At 38.8% G+C, this 20,889-nt stretch overlaps 1 protein-coding gene across 7 annotated transcripts in view; it reads right to left on the bottom strand.

Annotated features, from left to right (window-relative positions):
* The window catches only part of PUS10 (pseudouridine synthase 10), a 71,348-nt gene that overhangs the window by 27,961 nt on the left and 22,498 nt on the right, over nucleotides 1-20,889 (bottom strand). For all 7 annotated transcript variants that reach the window (XM_081254736.1, XM_081254735.1, XM_081254734.1 and 4 more), the window contains one exon: nucleotides 1,356-1,390. In XM_081254736.1, the coding sequence (XP_081110862.1) occupies nucleotides 1,356-1,390 (35 nt within the window). The remainder of the gene's footprint in view (nucleotides 1-1,355; nucleotides 1,391-20,889) is intronic.

The following is a 20,889-nucleotide window of genomic DNA, read 5'->3' as shown; positions in this document are numbered from 1 at the left end:
ATGAGGATATCAATTAGGATCACTTTTGCTATAGATATAACAGGATAACCATTCTAGAGCAAACATGAACCAAAATATCCAAAACATTTTTTCCTAAATTCCTTGAATCAATTCTTTAACGGCAATTCCTCCACAACCTTTTGATATTAGAATGAACTAGGGACACTGAGAGAAAAGACTACTATTCTATATTTTTTTCTGTTCTAATATCCCTATATTGATCAGGATCTTTTGGAAGAACTAAGCTTAGTTTAAAATACTTCAGTAAGAAATAACAACAGCAAGCAAGGTAGATGGCAACTGGAAACATTTAAAAAATAGCATGCTCTGACTTGACTATGCTAACAAATTTCTCAAACATAGGACCAAATTTTATTATGCCAGAATAACAAGCATTTGAGACTAACTTAACATAACCGAACAGAACCCCCAAACCTTTAATAAATATGTGGTTATTACCCTTTTAAAAATGCAGATGTGAAATACAACATACACAAAAAAGCCAAATCAACTAATTTTCTATAAAACACCAAGTATGAGATTCTGATACAGAAATTTATACTTCTCTCTGTGGTTTTCTTTCCAGAGTACACAGGAAACTCCAGTAGTCACATGGTCCTTTTCATACTGGTATAAAAATTTTAATTTCAAAATCCAGAAAGCTCTGGGAAATTAAAGATTTTTTCCTTAACTCAGTTGGCAACCAAACTCTGACTTGAACATGTGAGGCTATTTATTTAGACTTTGTTTATCAAATTTATTGTGACTATTCATATATTTCACTGCAGAAATATTAATGTTTGATTATATAGTACTACCCCAGACCCTGGAGGAGATGGGTATATTTTATATGGTATTTATACTGCATTACATTTCCAAAGTCTAAAAAATTCTAACTTTCAAAACACATTTGGCACCAAGGGTTTCAGATAAAGGATTGTGGACCTATGTTTTCTATGTCTTATCTATGTATAAACTCACTGTTGTTCTGCCTTAACTAGGACTTTACTATGTATCTTTTATAGCATAATTAATTTTATAATTTAGTTTCTAAGATTAGTATAAAATATGTTCCTTTAAAATAAGTTGCCAAACTACATGCATTTACATTCATGATAAATCTACCAAAAAAAAAATGAGTCTGCTTTAATAGACTACTAATATGCTGTGCAAATAAACCAATTAAACAAGGTTAACACCTTAAATATATACAATAAAAATTTCCTCTTTGTGCCAATTTCTCTAGCAGCTAGTGAACTCCCTCTAAAAAAAGAGATAGTAGTAGTAAAAGTACTTTAAGAATCAGGTAGCTTATATTTAAAGGGTAGTAAAAATTCCCTACCTAAATTACTTACCCCATTTCCTGTTTTACCAGCAACCATGCAGCATGCTGTAGGCAATTTAGTCACACCCAGAAAGAAAAGGGAAAAAATGTTCATTGAAATTTGGTTCCAATATCATTAGTGAACTGCCTAAGTAATTTGCTAATCAAACTCTCCCTTTTAGGAGAGGAGTTAGTGTTCAGAAATTCGGCAATGACCTCAATCTCATTTAAAATCAGAAGTGAGGTAAGATGCCACTTTGTAGTGCTGGCTTGCTGTGGCCTACGAATTCAACAGTGGTATCCCCCTCCTCCCCACAGATTTCTATTTCTCATTAATGAGTTACAAGTGTTTTTTAATATGGGTAGCTTACATTTTTTTTAAAAAAATCTTACTATTTCATAGGGGAAAGCTCAAAGTGATTGAGGAGTACATACTATGTCCCCAAAGAAGGCCTCAGTTTTTTGTTTTTGTTTTTTTAATAGAGCTAACATTTTTAATGCTAATTAATGATATCCACATGTAAGTGTTTAGGAGTAAAATGTGCTCATGTCTATAACTCACTTTGAAATACAACAAAAACTAAGATGGGTAGCTGGATAAATTGATAGGTATATAATAAAGCAAATAAAGAAAAATAGCAACAAGTATAGAATCTAGGTGGGTATATGGGTGTTCACTGTACAATTCTTTCAACTTTAATATAGTTTTGAAAATTCTCATAACTAAATGCTAGGGAGAATGTTCTGGGAAGGATTAATAAAAAACTGAAAAAGTTGCTAAAATGAAAACAATAACATTCACAGTCATGGTCGTTATGAGGATTAAGTGAAATTCATATAAAATGCTTTGCATGGTAAGTGTGTGACACTAAGATTTCTCAGTTTGCCATTAGACTCCCATAGCTTTCACCTTAAAGAAAGGTAATACATGGCCTGCCTCGTATATACAGCATTCTGTGAACATGACAGAAGCATACATGTGTAAGTCAATAAAATGCCATAAGTAGTCTCTGCTTCTACATGTCACAAAAATGGCCAGTCACATCCACTTCAAGACCTGGAGAAAGAGAGGGACAGAGAGAGCAAGACAGAGAGAGAGAGACAGGGAGACAAAGACAAAGAGAAAGAGAGAGACAGAGAGAGACAGAGAGACAGAGAGAGAGAGAGAGACAGCTTTTGTTGTGCATATGTAGAACCCTGTCCTTTTAAACTTCAAGTGGCTGGTGGGGCACCAGAGACTGCTAAAGACTTAGGATCATTTGGAAACATTAGGTGCATTACTTTGTTCAGACATGAGCCAAGCAGAATAAATTAATCACTAGCTAGGTAAGAACTAGAACTGTTCCCAATGCCTAAATGTCTCATCAGTACCTTCCGATCTGTCAGTTTTGTTTACTTTGCTAGCTCAAACTAATACCATTTATAGCGCTGCAAGACCCCTTCCTTCTTGCCTTCCATTTACTCAAGCCCTCTCTGAAAGTGCATGGGCATGGTGTAATACACAAATTATGAGTTGTCAGAAGACCTGGCTTTAGGCTTTACCAGATTTCTGGCACTCAGTTTCCTAATGTATAAAGTAAGAGAGTTAGACTAAGATGATTGTAATTTAAATTTTTCTGGATGGCTAAAGGTCATCATTAATGGACATTACTTAGTATACTGTTTTGTAACAGGGGCTATTAAGACTTATAGGACTTTGAGATCATAGAAAAAAATAAATAATAATAAAATAGGGCTTCCCTGGTGGCGCAGTGGTTGCGAGTCCGCCTGCCGATGCAGGGGACGCGGGTTCGTGCCCCGGTCTGGGAAGATCCCACATGCCGCGGAGCGGCTGGGCCCGTGAGCCATGGCCACTGAGCCTGCGCATCCGGAGCCTGTGCTCCGCAACGGGAGAGGCCACAGCAGTGAGAAGCCCGCGTACCGCAAAAAAAAAAATAATAAATAAAAATAAAATAAAATAAAATAAATAAATCGACTAAGGTTGAAACCTTGTATTCAATGTTACCCCACCTTCCTTCAGCCTCCATACTTTATTTAACAGATCAATAAATACTTGTTTCCTCATCTGTAAAGGGATATTAATACTCCCCTTGCAGAGATATTATAAGGATTTAATGAAATTATGTATGTAAAGAACCAAGTAAGATTCCTGGCATGTACTTAATAAATGGTAACTATTACTGTCATTTTTGAATTAAAACCTTATCTGTATTTCACAAGTAATAAAATTATTATCCCTTTAAAGACTTAAAAGGCTGGATCCCTTTCCCTCACGTCCCAAACTGCTCTGCTATAAGTAGTTCTGGAACCTCCCACATCAATGAATCCCTCATGGGTATCTGAGCTATAGAGAACTATCTGTCCTCTTTTTAAGGGAACTCAGACTTTTCTGTCTTTTTTTTTTTTTTTTTTTTGCGGTACACGGGCCTCTCACTGTTGTGGCCTCTCCCGTTGCAGAGCACAGGCTCCGGACGCGCAGGCTCAGCGGCCATGGCTCACAGGCCCAGTTGCTCTGCGGCATGTGGGATCTTCCCAGACCGGGGCACGAACCCGTGTCCCCTGCATCGGCAGGCGGACTCTCAACCACTGCGCCACCAGGGAAGCCCTCTGTCCTTTTATATTGACCTTTTTCTCTCCTCTTTTGAGGCAAACTCTGTTCCCTATGGTCACTTCCAGATGATGCCATCAAGTCTGTAATCTACCTGCCATCTTCTGATTATAAAGTAGGGTAGAACTGGAGGTTGCCAAGGGAAACCAGATTACCATGTGCAACATGTAAAATTAAATCAAATGTCTTCAGTACCTGAGATTTGTTAAAGGGTTTTTCCTTCCTAATCCTTTGCAGGCTCCCTGCTTAAGCATGCCAGCAGGTTGGACTGAACTAATCACACAGCAGGGGCTGGAAACCTGAATCCCAAAGTAGTCAGTGTTGCTCAATTATTCAATTTTTCTCACACGCTAATAATGCCTTGGACCTGCTTCTGCTGAGGAAAAAGAAGTACATTTCCCCCTTTCAGTCACCAAGATAATTTTAATAAATGTTCTATTCCTTAGTGGAAAAAATTCATTCTCTAGAGTAAGCAATTTAATTCTTCCTCTGCAACAGAACCAAATGGCATTAAAGTTATCAAGTTTAATCAAATTTGATACCAAAGGCAGCATGTCACCTCCTGAAAATTCAGAAACCACAGAATTTAATCCTGGGCTCAGCTTTGCTAAATGGGGCAGTTGAATAACGTGCTTGCTAAAAGTGCTTGTGCACTCTGGCCATACACAGACATACAGACACACACACACAAGCATATACCTGTATACACATATCATGGAAACTCTATGCCTGGGAATGGATTTTTTTTTTTTTTTTGGCTGCGTTGGGTCTTTGTTGCTGTGTGTGGGCTTTCTCTAGTTGTGGCGAGCAGGGGCTACTCTATGTTGCAGCGCACGGGCTTCTTGTTGCGGTGGCTTCTCTTGTTGCGGAGCATAGGCTCTAGGCATGTGGGCTTCAGTAATTGCAGCAAGCAGGTTCGGTAGTTGTGGCCCGCAGGCCCTAGAGCATGCGGGCTTCAACAGTTTTGGTGCACGGGCTCAGTAGTTGTGGCTTCCGGGCTCTAGAGTGCAGGCTCAGTAGTTGCAGCACAGGGGCTTAGTTGCTCCGCAGCATGTGGGATCTTCCTGGACCAGGGATCGAACCTGTGATCCCTGCATTGGCAGGTGTATTCTTAACCACTGCGCCACCAGCAAAGTCCAGGGAATGGCTTTCAGAACTCATAGAGTTCTGAGCTGGGGGTGCATCCAGCACCAAACTATGAGAGTGGGTTACAGTAAGGCCAGGGATTGAGGCTGATTCAAGCAGAGGTGGAAGGAAGGAAGAACAGAGAGAGAAGGGGAGGAATTAAAAATGGCATGTTGTCACATATGGATCAATGGAACAGAATAGAGAGCCCAGAAATAAACCCACACACCTATCGTCAATTAATCTTCAACAAAGGAGATAAGAATATAAAATGGGAAAAAGACAGTCTCTTCAGCAAGTGGTGCTGGGAAAGTTGGACAGCTGCATGTAAATAAATGAAGTTAGAACACACCCTCACACCATGCACAAAAATAAACTCAAAATGGCTTAAAGACTTAAACATAAGACATGACACCACAGAACTCCTAGAAGAGAGCATAGGCAAAACATTTTCTAATCGTACCAATATTTTCTTAGGTCAGTCTCCCAAGGCAATAGAAACAAAAACAAAAATAAACAAATGGGACCTAATCAAACTTACAAGCTTTTGCACAGCAAAGGAAACCATAAAAAGAACGAAAAGACCACCTACAGAATGGGAGAAATTATTTGCAAATGATGCGACCGACAAGGGCTTAACCTCCCAAATATAAAAACAGCTCATACGACTCAACAACAAAAAAGCAAACGACCCAATTGAAAAATGGGCAGAAGTCCTTAATAGACATTTCTCCAAAGAAGACGTATGAATGGCCAATAGGCACATGAAAAGATGCTCAACGTCACTAATTATTAGAGAAATGCAAATCAAAACTACAATGAGGTACTACCTCACACCAGTCAGAATGGCCATCATTAAAAAGTCTACAAATAACAAATGCTGTAGAGGGTGTGGAGAAAAGGGAACCCTCATACACTGTTGGTGGGAATGTAAGTTGTACTGCTGGAGAACAGTAGGGAGGTTCTTTAGAAAACTAAAATTAGAATTACCATATGATTCAGCAATCCCCTCCTGGGCACATACCCAGAAAAAACTATAATTCAAAAAGGTACATGCACCCCTATGTTCATTAGCAGCACTGTTCACAATAGCCAAAACATGGAAACAACCTAAATGTCCATCGACAGATGAATGGATAAAGAAGCTTTGGTACATATATACAATGGAATACTACTCAGTCATAAAAAAGAATGAAATAATGCCATTTGCAGCAACATGGATGCAAGTAATTATCACACTAAGTGAAGTAAGTCAGAAGGAGAAAAACAAATGCCATATGATATCACTTACATGTGGAAACTAAAATATGGCACAAATGAACCTATCTACAGAACAGAAACAGACTCACTGACATAGAGATCAGACTTGTGGTTGCCGAGGGAGAGGGATGGACTGGGAGTCTGGGGTTGGTAGATGCAAACTATTACATTTAGAATGGATAAACACCAAGGTCCTACTGTATAGCACAGGCAACTATATCCAATCTCCTGGGATAAACCATCATGGAAAAGAATATAGAAAATCATGTCTATGCATGTAAAACTGAGTCACTGTGGTGCACAGCAGAGATTGGCACAGCACTGTGAATCAACTACACTTCAATAAAAAGAAAAAAAGGCACGTTGGGGAACTACAATTCAGTAAAGTTGGAGCTTGGGGTATGTATGTGTGTACATAAATGTGAGTAGGGGTTCAATGACTAGAGATGTAACTGGAAAGGTCAGCAGATTTTGACTGCCAAGCTAGGGCATGAAACCAAAGATTGAAACCATAACATGAAGTGCCACGTTATGTGTATACAAATTCCCATGGCAGCACATTTGATCTTCTATAATTGATCAAGTCACAATATAACCATCATCTTCACACTATCATTTTTCTTATGCGGTAGCTTAAGAGAAAAATAAAGTATTTCTTGTACAAAAATATTTCTTTATTATACATGGGAAAATACAGTGTGAAACAGGCATATGTTCAGAAAAATGTCAGAATGACTGTAAAAAAAACAATCCACTTTTCTCATATTTGTTGCCTATCTGGCCCTTACAGACACCTGAGTCTGTAATTCCTGACAGAGGGAAACAAACACTAGACTAAAAGGTAGGCTCTAAATATTGTGTGAGCACTTTGCAAGGTGGCTTATCTCTCTGAGTCTTGGTTTCTCAACTATAAGATAAAGGGGCTCAACACTTCATTATTTGGGGGGTACCTCCTATGTGGTGATATCTTTACTGAGAAAACAGACCTGAAAGACTAGTTTCTGCCCATAAGGGAACTCGTGAACTAGGAGAGAATAAAGGTAAGTAAAATGATAATAAAACCACAATAGTGATTAATAATATTAATACAAATAAAAATACAGAATGGTGGGGGCTATGACAAGGACATATTCTGAGTGGACACTTAGGGCATCCTCAGCTCAGCCTTGGCATTAGAGTTATCAAGAAGTGACACCTAATCTGAGCTCTGAAGAATCAGGGATTGAGAATTAACTGGGTGAAGAGCAGGGAAAGTCATTCCAAACAGAGGAAACTGTTGTGCAAAGGTCACGGAGCATCAGGAAGGTTCTGGGAACTAAAGGTTAGTGGTCCCTACAGAGCTGGGGATGTGTGGCTGCAAAGTGCAAAGGAGGAAGCAGGACTAAGATCATAGAACTAGTGTACCCATGCTAAGAGGTTTAGATTTTTACACTTAAGGCAATATGGTGCCACAGAAGGATTTTAAGCAGTGGAGTAGCATGGTCACATTCGTCATCAGGAATGCTCACTCTGGTTGCAGTGGGAATGAGAGGAAGAAGATGGGAACTAAGGGAAATGAAGATGTTTGGTAAACGAAAGCAGTAATTCAAGTAAGAAATAACACATATGGCAGTGGCGGTAGGAATGGAGAGGAGGGGGCAGCTCTAAGAGGCAATAAAGACACAGGCCAGCGGGACTTGGTGATCGACAGTGGTGTTGGGGTTTCTAAATTACCACTAATGCCCTTAAAACTCTGAAGTCTTTTGAATCCTACACATCTCTTGGACTCATTTATAATTACAAGGGTAATGCAAATATAGACGTGCACCAACAGGGAAATGACAATAGTTGTGTGGGCGGCTAGAAGTACTATCCCCTGCTCTTTCTTCTTCTCCCAACACACGCACACACACACACACACACACACACACACTCTTATGTATTTTTCTTGCATACAAATAGTCAGTTGGGAACTAGGCTCGATAATGATGTTAGTAACAATAGAAACTCTTATTCCCTCTTCCCACCCAGCAAAACTGCCTAAGGTTTCCTTCTCCTCCCCCCCACCCTGCAGTCTGCAACACTTTGAACATCTGCCTGCTCCTCACCTTGGGTCAGGTTTGGTGTCAGGCGTGGTGGCAGAAAGAGAGGTAGCGAGAATATACTCCTAGAACCCCTCTAGACTTCCACTTAGCTACCCCCATTACCCCAGAATCTCGGATGTCAGACCTGTGATGTAAAACTAACACACTGAGTCTGGATGTCTCTTTTGATAAATAAATGTTCTGTTAGCCATATTTAAAAACCCACCCCAATCCTCTACATTATCTTTCTCCACAGGGTTGAGAAAAAAAGAAAATGAAGCCAGACATAAGACCTTCTCACTCCAGCTTTTCCTACCACTGTTGGCAATAAAAAGCTTTAGATAGCATTAAAAAGGTTGAACATGTTATTTTTGACAAGGCAAGAGGAGAAAAGCAAGGACAAAGCAGCAAAGACAGACTGAGTCTGCAGAGCCGAATTACGTACAGCTCTGCTGACCCAGTTCCCAAGAGGATTCCTATTTCTAGTTTGTGAGTCTGAAGAAGGAGAATTTCTATTTCATTTTCCAATAGTCTAGATGCTGATGTTTGCCCACCTCTGAAGGACTTGAGTGGAAATAATCACAAGAGGAAATTCTATGGGGGTGGGAAGATGGGGTAGGAGTGCAGGTGGAGAGAAGGAACAGAAAAGACACAACAGCTGCAATGAATGAAAGGCTCTGGGACAGACATAAATAAAGACAGATACGGTTCAGTCTTGTCCTTCAGTGTCATATACTAATGAGGAGATAACCTGGCAACTGAATTTCAGGTAATTCTAGAGCTCAAAACATCAGTGAAACAGAGACATCTCAACAAATATCTGTTAGCAACTGGGTGTGGCTGAGAGTGCAAACGTGTTTCCTTCTAGAATTTGGTTTTAGAGAACTAGCATCCTCACTGAAATACTGGTTAATGTGAAGTGAATGTGCAGATTGAAGAGGCTTCAATGTATCAACTAGCTCAACGTCAATCGTCATAAATACAATTTTACTGCAAAACAACTAACAAGAAAAACAGCGTTTAAAGTAAATTTTAAGTTTTGGAATACCAAGGAGACAAACTAATTGTTAGTTGCTGAGAACCTACTAATTGTTGAAAAAGGTCTCTTCAATAAATAACTCAAGGGCTTCCCTGGTGGCGCAGTGGTTGAGAGTCCGCCTGCCGATGCAGGGGACACGGGTTCGTGCCCCGGTCTGGGAAGATCCCACATGCCGCGGAGCGGCTAGGCCCGTGAGCCATGGCCGCTGAGCCTGTGCGTCCGGAGCCTGTGCTCCGCAAGGGGAGAGGCCACAACAGTGAGAGGCCCGCCTACCGCAAAAAAAAAAAAAAAAAAAAAAAATAACTCAAGAACTCTAAAAAGAGAATTATTTAAAAATTATTCGAAATTATCACAGAAAAATTACAAGACTGGAATCATTCCATGTGTTGAACTTGATTTGCACTAAATGTATTCTTAGGGATAAGGATTTATTTATTGCATTTTTAAAAATTAATTTTTAGATATTACTTTTTAAATATACTAAAAGAATATTATAAAATAATCAGACTTCTGGCTTCAAGATGGTGGAAAAAAGCCCTTTCTGCTCACTTCTCTGGAAAATCATTGCAAAATCAGGAGAATGAGAAACAGAAAAAGAAACTCCATCTACAATGAAACAAGAAAATACTCATCATCCCAACTCTTGATAGGTGACAGAAAGGGAATGCAGGAGTAGAAAGTAGCAGAGTCCAGGAAGCTGATCCCTCAGTCTCAGCAAAGGGAGATGCTTGCTCCTCCAAGCCCTGCAAAGCTGAGGACCAGAGACCTAAGACAACAGAGGGTGAAACATGGGCTAAAAAGAAGAGGAATAGCTGAAGGCTTGTATAAAGAACGGATAGACCCCCAACCTCCTCCCTGACACCAAGCAATAGGAGATTTATACTCTGAGAAACTAAACTAGAGGTGTCTGCACTAAGGAGCCCCTGGCAAGAGGACAGCTGGAGTGAAACCCTGCAAGGAAAGCAGGAGGGGTCAGTGAGAGCTTACAGTGTGATCAGAGACCTGCAACCCCCTTTCCTACCCTGCTCTGGGTACTCAGGCTGCCAAGCTTATATCTTTCTGGATGGGAGCTTACAGGATTCTTCTCTGGATAAACTGGATGGTTTTTGAGGGAAATTTTTCAGATAATGTCATATGGTCCTTCCTTACAAAAAGGCAGTTTACTACCTGTTCTCTTCCAATAAAACCCAGTTAACAAGCACCACCATCCCACACCATACACACATAACTTTCAATCACTTTTTAATGTTCTATGCTTAAATGAATGGATAGAGATCACTAGTCATTTGAAGAAAATCTCTAACATGAAAGGAAGAAACCAAAACATCAAACACAAGTGGAAAGAATAATGCACGAATTCCCATGTATCCTTCAAGCTGGCTTCAAGTTATCAACATTTTGCCAAACATGTTTTATCTATCTCTATTACTTTTTTTTTTTTTTTTTGGCTGTATGCGGGCCTCTCACTGCTGTGGCCTCTCCCGTTGCAGAGCACAGGCTCCGGACGCGCAGGCTCGGCGGCCATGGCTCACGGGCCCAGCCGCTCCGCGGCATGTGGGATCCTCCCAGACCGGGGCACGAACCCATGTCCCCTGCATCGGCAGGCAGACTCCCAACCACTGCGCCACCAGGGAAGCCCACTTTTTTTCTTTTTAAGAGGGAGGTGGGCGGGACTTATTAAAAAAAATCTCAAACAATTTCACCTGTGAATATCTTCCAATGGAAACTTTTTTTTTTTTTTTTTTTTTTTTGTGGTACGCAGGCCTCTCACTGTTGTGGCCTCTCCCGTTGCAGAGCACAGGCTCCAGATGCGCAGGCTCAGTGGCCATGGCCCACGGGCCCAGCCGCTACGCGGCATGTGGGATCTTCCTGGACCGGGGCACAAACCCGTGTCCCCTGCATCGGCAGGCAGACTCTCAACCACTGCGCCACCAGGGAAGCCCCAATGGAAACATTTTTAAAAGCAATATTCTTTGCTGTCATTTAAATTTACAGTGAAAAATTTCTGATGTCAATTTTAAAATATGTAAGGAAGTACATAGTTTCTCAAAATTCTTTTAGGGGGCTTCCCTGGTGGCGCAGTGGTTGAGAATCTGCCTGCCAACGCAGGGGACACGGGTTCAAGCCCTGGTTTGGGAAGATCCCACATGCTGCGGAGCAACTAGGCCCGTGAGCCACAATTACTGAGCCTGCGCGTCTGGAGCCTGTGCTCCGCAACAAGAGAGGCCGCAATAGTGAGAGGCCCGCGCACCGCGATGAAGAGTGGCCCCCACTTGCCGCAACTAGAGAAAGCCCTCGCACAGAAATGAAGACCCAACACAGCCATAAATAAATAAATAAATAACACAAAAAACAAACAAAAAAATACAGGATGACCATTTTTAAAAAAAAATTCTTTTGGGGCTGGAGAAGTGTACATAAGCAAAAAAACGTGAAAAGCATTTACTGAACCTTAGCATAGACAAACACCATTAGAAATGAAAAAGGGACTAGAAACACGTGTGCAGGGAAGGGTTTTTTCTTTCTAATTTTCTGCTCTTTTTATATAACATGTTAAAAAGTATAGAATATACTGTTATTTACTGCGGAACGTAATTTTCTCTCTCTTTCTCTAAGGATATTATCTCAACCTCAAAGGTTTTGTGTTTTTTCAGCAAAAAAAAAAAAAAAAAAAAAAAAAAGGAGTATGAGGGTCCCTGGGGAGCTGAGGAAAAGGAAAGACCTCCTTCCTCCCATTCCCCCTTTCTTCCTCTTACTCTGATCATTGGATAGATATAAATTGCCACTGCTGCTGCTGCTGCTGGAAACCTGGGTAAGACATGCTGGATATGGTCCAGAGTGACCATAGTCAATGACAAATAACATTGTGTGTCCATGTGTGGTAGGCATACATTAGTAGACAAAACAGACACAAATCCCTGTCCTTACAAAATTTATAGTCAAACAGAAAACAAGCAAAATAAGTAAACAAATCACATGCTGTTTTATGTGATAAATGCAATGAGAAATGATAAATACAGTGGAGAAAAGTAAAACAGGAAAGAGGAATGGAAGACGAGCAATTTGCAATTTTAAACAGAGTAGTAAGGGAAAGCCTCACTGAGAAGGAAAAAAAGATATGAAGGAGGTGAGGGAATAGGCCATACATATAACTGAGGGAGAAATATTTTAGGCAGAGAGAATAGCAATGCAAAGGCCCTGAGGCAGAAGTGTGCCTGTTGTGTCCAATGTGGCTGGAACAGTCAGGAAAGAGAACAAGTATAAAGTGACGAAGTCAAAGAACTAAGGTGCAGTGGTAGGGCAGGGCCAGTATAGGACCTTGTAGGCAATTAAATGACTTTGATTTTACTCCGAGGGAGATGGGGAGACATAGGAGGGTAAGCAAAGGAAGGACATGAATTGATTTACTTTTTAAAGTGGTAGGGGACAAGCATGGAAGCAGGGACAGCTTTTAGGAGGCTACTGTAAAAATCCAAGCAATTGCTCAACCTGCCTCTGGATAAAGGAAATGATTTTGACAGGTAAAGCAAGGAGAAGGATTGGGGTCTTTTCCAGTCTTGGATCTCAATGCCTTCAAACTAACCCTTGTTCAACCGTCCTTGGCCCTTTTGCTGAAAGAATAAGTTGAGGCTTTAACAGCTAAAACCCTGTCCTAGGTCTTGGCTTGTAATCCTATGTCTCACTGTGCTGGATTATTTCCTTCCAAGAAGGAGCTCCCAGTGCACAGATAGCAGGCAGGAGGTACCAGGCCCAGGCATCTCATCTGTGCCCTGCAGTACATCTTCACAGGCACTGGCCTTCAGAGCCAGAGGCTTCTAGACAGTCATCATGGATAAGAAGATCAAATAGTCCAGCTTGATGGGATTGGGGAAGAGAGTACACTGAGGATAGACAGCTGGCATGCATAGACTGCAGGCCCCAGGAAAGTACGGACCATGGGATTCATAGTGGCCAGGATCCTGTACATAGCAGACTCAGTCTAGGGGGTTTTCTGGATTCCTACCTTGGACACAATATGGGTTTCAAGAAATCCAATGTAACCATTAGAGCATGGGGCTGGCCTATGATAGCAACTTCCCTGGGAGAGCCTCCCACTCTTCCTGCTACAGCTCAGGAACTCCATGCCTTTCATCCAGGCCGACCATCAGAAGTCTGCCAGTTCACATATCTAAGTCACTTCTGTAAACATGGCCTGTGGACAAAATCAGCCACAAAGAAGATCCAAAATACCAAGTGGGCCAGTTCTTCTATCTACATTGAGGTGCTGCTCACAAGCACACATGAAGAGACACACAATAAATATGTAAAAAACAAAGATGCAGCAAATATGTTTGTGTACGTACAGATGCAGATATATATATGTATGTATATATATATGTGTGTATGTGTGTGTGTGCGTATATATATATATATATATATATATTTATATATATATATATACACACACATATATATATAAACATACCCATAAGGCAGAAGGCAGAATATTCTACTCAAAGAAGATTTCAAGAAACATAGCTGATAAGTATATGCATTTTCAAAAAAATTAAATTATTAAATCTAGATCAGTGGTTCTCAAACAGTTTGGTTTCAGGACTTTTTACAGTATTAAACATTTTTGAGAACCTGATATAGGTTTTGTTTATGTTGGTTATATCTATCAATATTTATAATATTAGTAATTAAAACTAAAAATTTTTAAATATTAATTCATCTAAAATTGATAACAAAGTAATAAATCTACTACATGCTAACATAAATAACATTTTTTAAATATTATATTTTTCAAACAAAATAATTAGAAGAATGGCAATGCAGTACATTTTTTCAATTTCCTCAGTCTACATCTTAATAAAAGATAGCTGTTTTTTCATATCTGCTTCTACATTCAATTTGCTGCAATAGTACATATCATGTAGCCTCTGGAAAACTCCACTGTATACTCTTGAGAGGATGAGAATGAAAAAGGCAAATAAGTTATACATATTATGAAAATACTTTTGGCCTTATGAACCTCTTGCAAGGACGCCTAGTAGTCCCTACACCACACTCTGAGAACTACTGATGTGACTGAAATGAACAATTTTGAAGGAACATACAAATAATTAAAATTTGACTCAAGATGAATGAACAAACCCATATAGACCAATAACCTTCAACAGAATAAACTGAAAAAGCAATAAAGATCTCCCCTTAGTACTCCCTAAAATGTTTTCTTAAGTGTAGTCTACCAGAACTTCAAGAAACAGAAATAGATTACTCCTTTGTTGCTAAAATTTTCAAAAGACAAAAGACAGAAAGCCTAAGTTTGCACAAGCCTCTTAGATAGCCTCATCCACCAGAGGGCAGACAGCAGAAGCAACAAGAACTACAAGTCTTCAGCCTGTGGAACAAAATCCACATTCACAGAAAGATAGACAAGATGAAAAGGCAGAGGGCTATGTACCAGATGAAGGAACAAGATAAAACCCCAGAAAAACAACTAAATGAAGTGGAGATAGGCAACCTTCCAGAAAAAGAATTCAGAATAATGATAGTGAAGATGATCCAGGACCTTGGAAAAAGAATGGAGGCAAAGATCAAGAAGAGGCAAGAAATGTTTAACAAAGGCCTAGAAGAATTAAAGAACAAACAGAGATGAACAATACAACAGCTGAAATGAAAACTATACTAGAAGGAATCAATAGCAGAATAACGGAGGCAGAAGAACGGATAAATGACCTGAAAGACAGAATGGTGGAATTCACTGCCGCGGAACAGAAGAAAAAAAAAAAAGAATGTAAAGAAATGAAGACAGCCTTAGAGACCTCTGGGACAACATTAAACACAACAACATTCGCATTATAGGGGTCCCAGAAGGAGAAGAGAGAGAGAAAGGACCCGAGAAAATATTTGAAGAGATTATAGTCGAAAAATTCCTTAACATGGGAAAGGAAATAGCCACCCAAGTCCAGGAAGTGCAGAGAGTACCGTACAGGATAAACCCAAGGAGAAACACGCCAAGACACATAGTAATCAAATTGGCAAAAATTAAAGACAAAGAAAAATTATTGAAAGCAACAAGGGAAATACGACAAATAGCATACAAGGGAACTCCCATAAGGTTAACAGCTGATTTCTCAGCAGAAACTCTACAAGCCAGAAGGGAGTGGCATGACATATTTAAAGTGATGAAAGGGAAGAACCTACAACCAAGATTACTCTACCCAGCAAGGATCTCATTCAGATTAGATGGAGAAATCAAAAGCTTTACAGACAAGCAAAAGCTAAGAGAATTCAGCACCACCAAACCAGCTCTACAACAAATGCTAATGGAACTTCTCTAAGTGGGAAACCCAAGAGAAGAAAAGGACCTACAAAAACAAAAACAAAACAATTAAGAAAATGGTCATAGGAACATACATATTGATAATTACCTTAAACGTGGACAGATTGAATGCTCCAACCAAAAGACACAGGCTTGCCGAATGGATACAAAAACAAGACCCATCTATATGCTGTCTACAAGAGACCCACTTCAGACCTAGGGACACATACAGACTGAAAGTGAGGGGATGAAAAAAGATATTCCATGCAAATGGAAATCAAAAGAAAGCTGGAGTAGCAACACTCATATCAGATAAAATAGACTTTAAAATAAAGAATGCTACAAGAGACGAGGAAGGACACTACATAATGATCAAGGGATCAGTCCAATAAGAAGATATAACAATTATAAATATATATGCACCCAACGTAGGAGCACCTCAGTACATAAGGCAACTGCTAAAAGCTCTAAAAGAGGAAATCGACAGTAACACAATAATAGTGGGGGACTTTAACACCTCACTTACACCAATGGACAAATCATCCACAATGAAAATAAATAAGGAAACAGAAGCTTTAAATGACACAACAGACCGGATAGATTTAATAGATATTTATAGGACATTCCATCTAAAAACACTTTCTTCTATAGTGCGCATGGAACATTCTCCAGGATAGATCACATCTTGGGTCACAAATCAAGCCTCAGTAAATTTAAGAAAATTGAAATCATATCAAGCATCTTTTCTGACCACAACGCTAAGAGATTAGAAATCAATTACTGGGAAAAAAATGTAAAAAACACAAACACATGGAGGCTAAACAATACGTTACTAAATAACCAAGAGATCACTGAAGAAATCAAAGAGGAAATCAAAAAATACCTAGAGAAAAATGACAATAAAAACACGACGATCCATGGGCTTCCCTGGTGGCGCAGTGGTTGAGAGTCCGCCTGCCGATGCAGGGGACACGGGTTCGTGCCCCGGTCCGGGAGGATCCCACATGCCGCGGAGCGGCTGGGCCCGTGAGCCATGGCCGCTGAGCCTGCGCCTCCGGAGCCTGTGCTCCGCAACGGGAGAGGCCACAACAGTGAGAGGCCCACATACCACAAAAAAAAAAAAACACGACGATCCAAAACCTATGGGATACAGCAAAAGCAGTTCTAAGAGGGAAGTTTATAGCTATACAAGCCTACCTCAAGAAACAAAAAGATCTCAAATAGACAATCTAACCTTACACCTAAAAGAACTAGAGAAAGAAAAACAAAACCCCAAGTTAGCAGAAGGAAAGAAATCATAAAGATCAGAGCAAAAATAAATGAAACAGAAACAAAGAAAACAATAGCAAAGATCAATAAAAGTAAAAGCTAGTTCTTTGAGAAGATAAACAAAATTGATAAACCATTAACCAGACTCATCAAGAAAAAGAGGGAGATGACTCAAATCAATAAAATTAGAAAAGAAAAAGGAGAAGTCACAACAGACACCACAGAAATACAAAGCATCCTAAGAGACTACTACAAGCAACTCTATGCCAATAAAATGGACAACCTGGAAGAAATGGACAAATTTTTAGGAAGCTATAACCTTCCAAGACTGAACCAGGAAGAAATAGAAAATATGAATGGACCAATCACAAGTAATGAAATTGAAACTGTGATTAAAAATCTTCCAACAAACAAAAGCCCAGGACCAGATGGCTTCACAGGTGAATTCTATCAAACATTTAGAGAAGAGCTAACACCCATCCTTTTCAAACTCTTCCAAATATTTGCAGAGGAAGGAACACTCCCAAACTCATTCTATGAGGCCACCACCACGCTGATACCAAAACCAGACAAAGATACCACAAAAAAAGAAAATTACAGACCAATATCACTGATGAATATAGATGCAAAAATCCTCAACAAAATACTAGGAAACAGAAACCATCAACACATTAAAAGGATCATACACCATGATCAAGTGGGATTTATCCCAGGGATGCAAGGATTCTTCAATATATGCAAATCAATCAATGCGATACACCATATTAACAAATTGAAGAAGAAAAACCATATGATCATCTCAATAGATGCAGAAAAAGCTTTTGACAAAATTCAACACCCATTTATAATAAAAACTCTCCAGAAAGTGGGCACAGAGGGAAACTACCTCAACATAATAAAGGCCATATACAACAAACACACAGCAAACATCATTCTCAATGGTGAAAAACTGAAAGCATTTCCTCTAAGATCAGGAAGAAGACAAGGATGTCCACTCTCACCACTATTATTCAACATAGTTTTGGAAGTCCTAGCCACAGCAGTCAGAGAAGAAAAAGAAAGGAAAGGAATACAAATTGGAAAAGAAGAAGTAAAACTGTCACTGTTTGTAGATGACGTGATACTATACATAGAGAATCCTAAAGATGTCGTCAGGAAATTACTAGAGCTAATCAATGAATCTGGTAAAGTTGCAGGATACAAAATTAATGCACAGAAATCTCTTGCATTCCTATACACTAATGATGAAAAATCTGAAAGAGAAATTAAGGAAACACTCCCATTTACCATTGCAACAAAAAGAATAAAATACCTAGGAATAAACCTACCTAGGGAGACAAAAGACCTGTATGCAGAAAACTATAAGACACTGATGAAAGAAATTAAAGATGATACCAACAGATGGAGAGATATACCATGTTCTTGGATTAAAAGAATCAATACTGTGAAAATGACTATACTACCCAAAGCAACCTACAGATTCAATGCAATCCCTACCAAATTACCAATGGCATTTTTTACAGAACTAGAACAAAACATCTTAAAATTTGTATGGAGACACAAAAGACCCTGAATAGCCAAAGCAGTCTTGAGGGAAAAAAACGGAGCTGGAGGAATCAGACTCCCTGACTTCACACTATACTACAAAGCTATAGTAATCAAGACAATATGGTACTGGCACAAAAACAGAAATATAGATCAATGGAACAAAATTGAAGGCCCAGAGATAAACCCATGCAGCTATGGTCAACTAATCTATGACAAAGGAGGCAAGGATATACAATGGAGAAAAGACAGTCTCTTCAATAAGTGGTGCTGGGAAAACTGGACAGCTACATGTAAAAGAATGAAATTAGAACACTCCCTAACACCATACACAAAAATAAACTCAAAATGGAGTTTAATGTAAATGTAAGACTGGACACTATAAAACTCTTAGAGGAAAACATAGGAAGAACACTCTTTGACATAAATCACAGCAAGATCTTTTTTGATCCACCTCCTAGAGTAATGGAAATAAAAACAAAAATAAACAAATGGAACCTAATGAAACTTAAAAGCTTTTGCACAGCAAAGGAAACCATAAACAAGATGAAAAGACAACACTCAGAATGGGAGAAAATATTTGCAAACGAATCAACAGACAAAGGATTAATCTCCAAAATATATAAACAGCTCATGCAGCTCAATATTAAAAAAACAAACAACCCAACCAAAAAATGGGCAGAAGACCTAAATAGACATTTCTCCAAAGAAGACATACAGATGGCCAAGAAGCACATGATAGCTCTCAACATCACTAATTATTAGAGAAATGCAAATCAAAACTACAATGAGGTATCACCTCAGACCAGTTAGAATGGGCATCATCAGAAAATCTACAAACAACAAATGCTGGAGAGGGTGTGGAGAAAAGGGAACCCTCTTGCACTGTTGGTGGGAATGTAAATTGATACAGCCACTATGGAGAACAGTATGGAGGTTCCTTAAAAAACTAAAAATAGAATTACCATATGATCCAGCAATCACATTACTGGGCATATAACTAGAGAAAACTGTAATTCAAAAAGACACATGCACCCTAATGTTCATTGCAGCACTATTTACAATAGCCAGGTCATGGAAGAAACCTAAATGCCCATCGACAGACGAATGGATAAAGAAGATGTGGTACATATATACAATGGAATATTACTCAGCCATAAAAAGGAACGAAATTGGGTCATTTGTTGAGACGTGGATAGATCTAGAGACTGTCATACAGAGTGAAATAAGTCAGGAAGAGAAAAACAAATATCATATATTAACACATGTATGTGGAACCTAGAAAAATGGTACAGATGAACCAGTTTGCAGGGCAGAAGTTGAGACACAGATGTAGAGAACAAACGTATGGACACCAAGGGGGGAAAGCTGCGGGGTGGGGGGATGGTGGTGTGATGAATTGGGTGATTGGGATTGACATGTATACACTGATGTATATAAAATTGATGACTAATAAGAACCTGCTGTATAAAAAAATAAATAAAATAAAATTTAAAATTTTTTTAAAAAGATAGAAAGCCTGATAATTAAATCCACATAGCTTACATAATCTAATATTCAAACCATAATCCAATATGTAATCTAATTGCATAATTTAATACCCAAACCAAAGGTAGCATAAAAATGGTAAATAGGCTATTCTTACTTACATATATACGTACATATGTATGTATATATGTAAAAATCCTATATAAAATATTAATAAGTCAAATTGTTATGTAAATAAAATGACTAAAAAATGTTATCTCAGGAAAACAACAAAAGTTCAACATAAGAAAATCAATTCATTTACTTGACTATAATAATACCTAAAAAGATAAAAATATGTCTGCAAATATCTGTTCCTGATTAAAAAAACTTCCTATACTTGGCATAGAAGCAAACTTCCTTAAATAGAGAAAGAGTATGTATCAGAAAAGAGTTAACAATGTAATTAATATTTAAACTCTAGAAACATTCCTATTATTGAGGGTCAAGACAAGAGTCACTAGTATTACCATTATGTAACATGTTTTGGAGGTCCTAGTCAAGTCTACAAGATAAATACACACACATACATACATACACACATATACATTAATACTAGGAGAAGAAGAGTAGAAAAATGATCATAATTTGCAAATAAGGTAATAGCATATTTAGATAACCAACTGAAAAACCACTAGAATTAATAATAGAGGCTAGAAAGTTGGGCAGTTACAAGATAAATATCAAGACACACAAACGTACACACATTACTTTCCTAGTAACCAAATAGAAAATGTTACTAAAAGAAAAAAAACTTACTCAGATTATAATTAAAATAAAAAATGAAAACACATTAAAAAAACCCACATAGGAATAAATTTA

This window comes from Mesoplodon bidens, assembly GCF_964165515.1.
Source record: "Mesoplodon bidens genome assembly, chromosome: 14".
In the NCBI taxonomy this organism is placed as follows: Eukaryota; Metazoa; Chordata; class Mammalia; order Artiodactyla; family Ziphiidae; genus Mesoplodon; species Mesoplodon bidens.
This window is presented reverse-complemented; position numbering and strand designations above follow the sequence as displayed.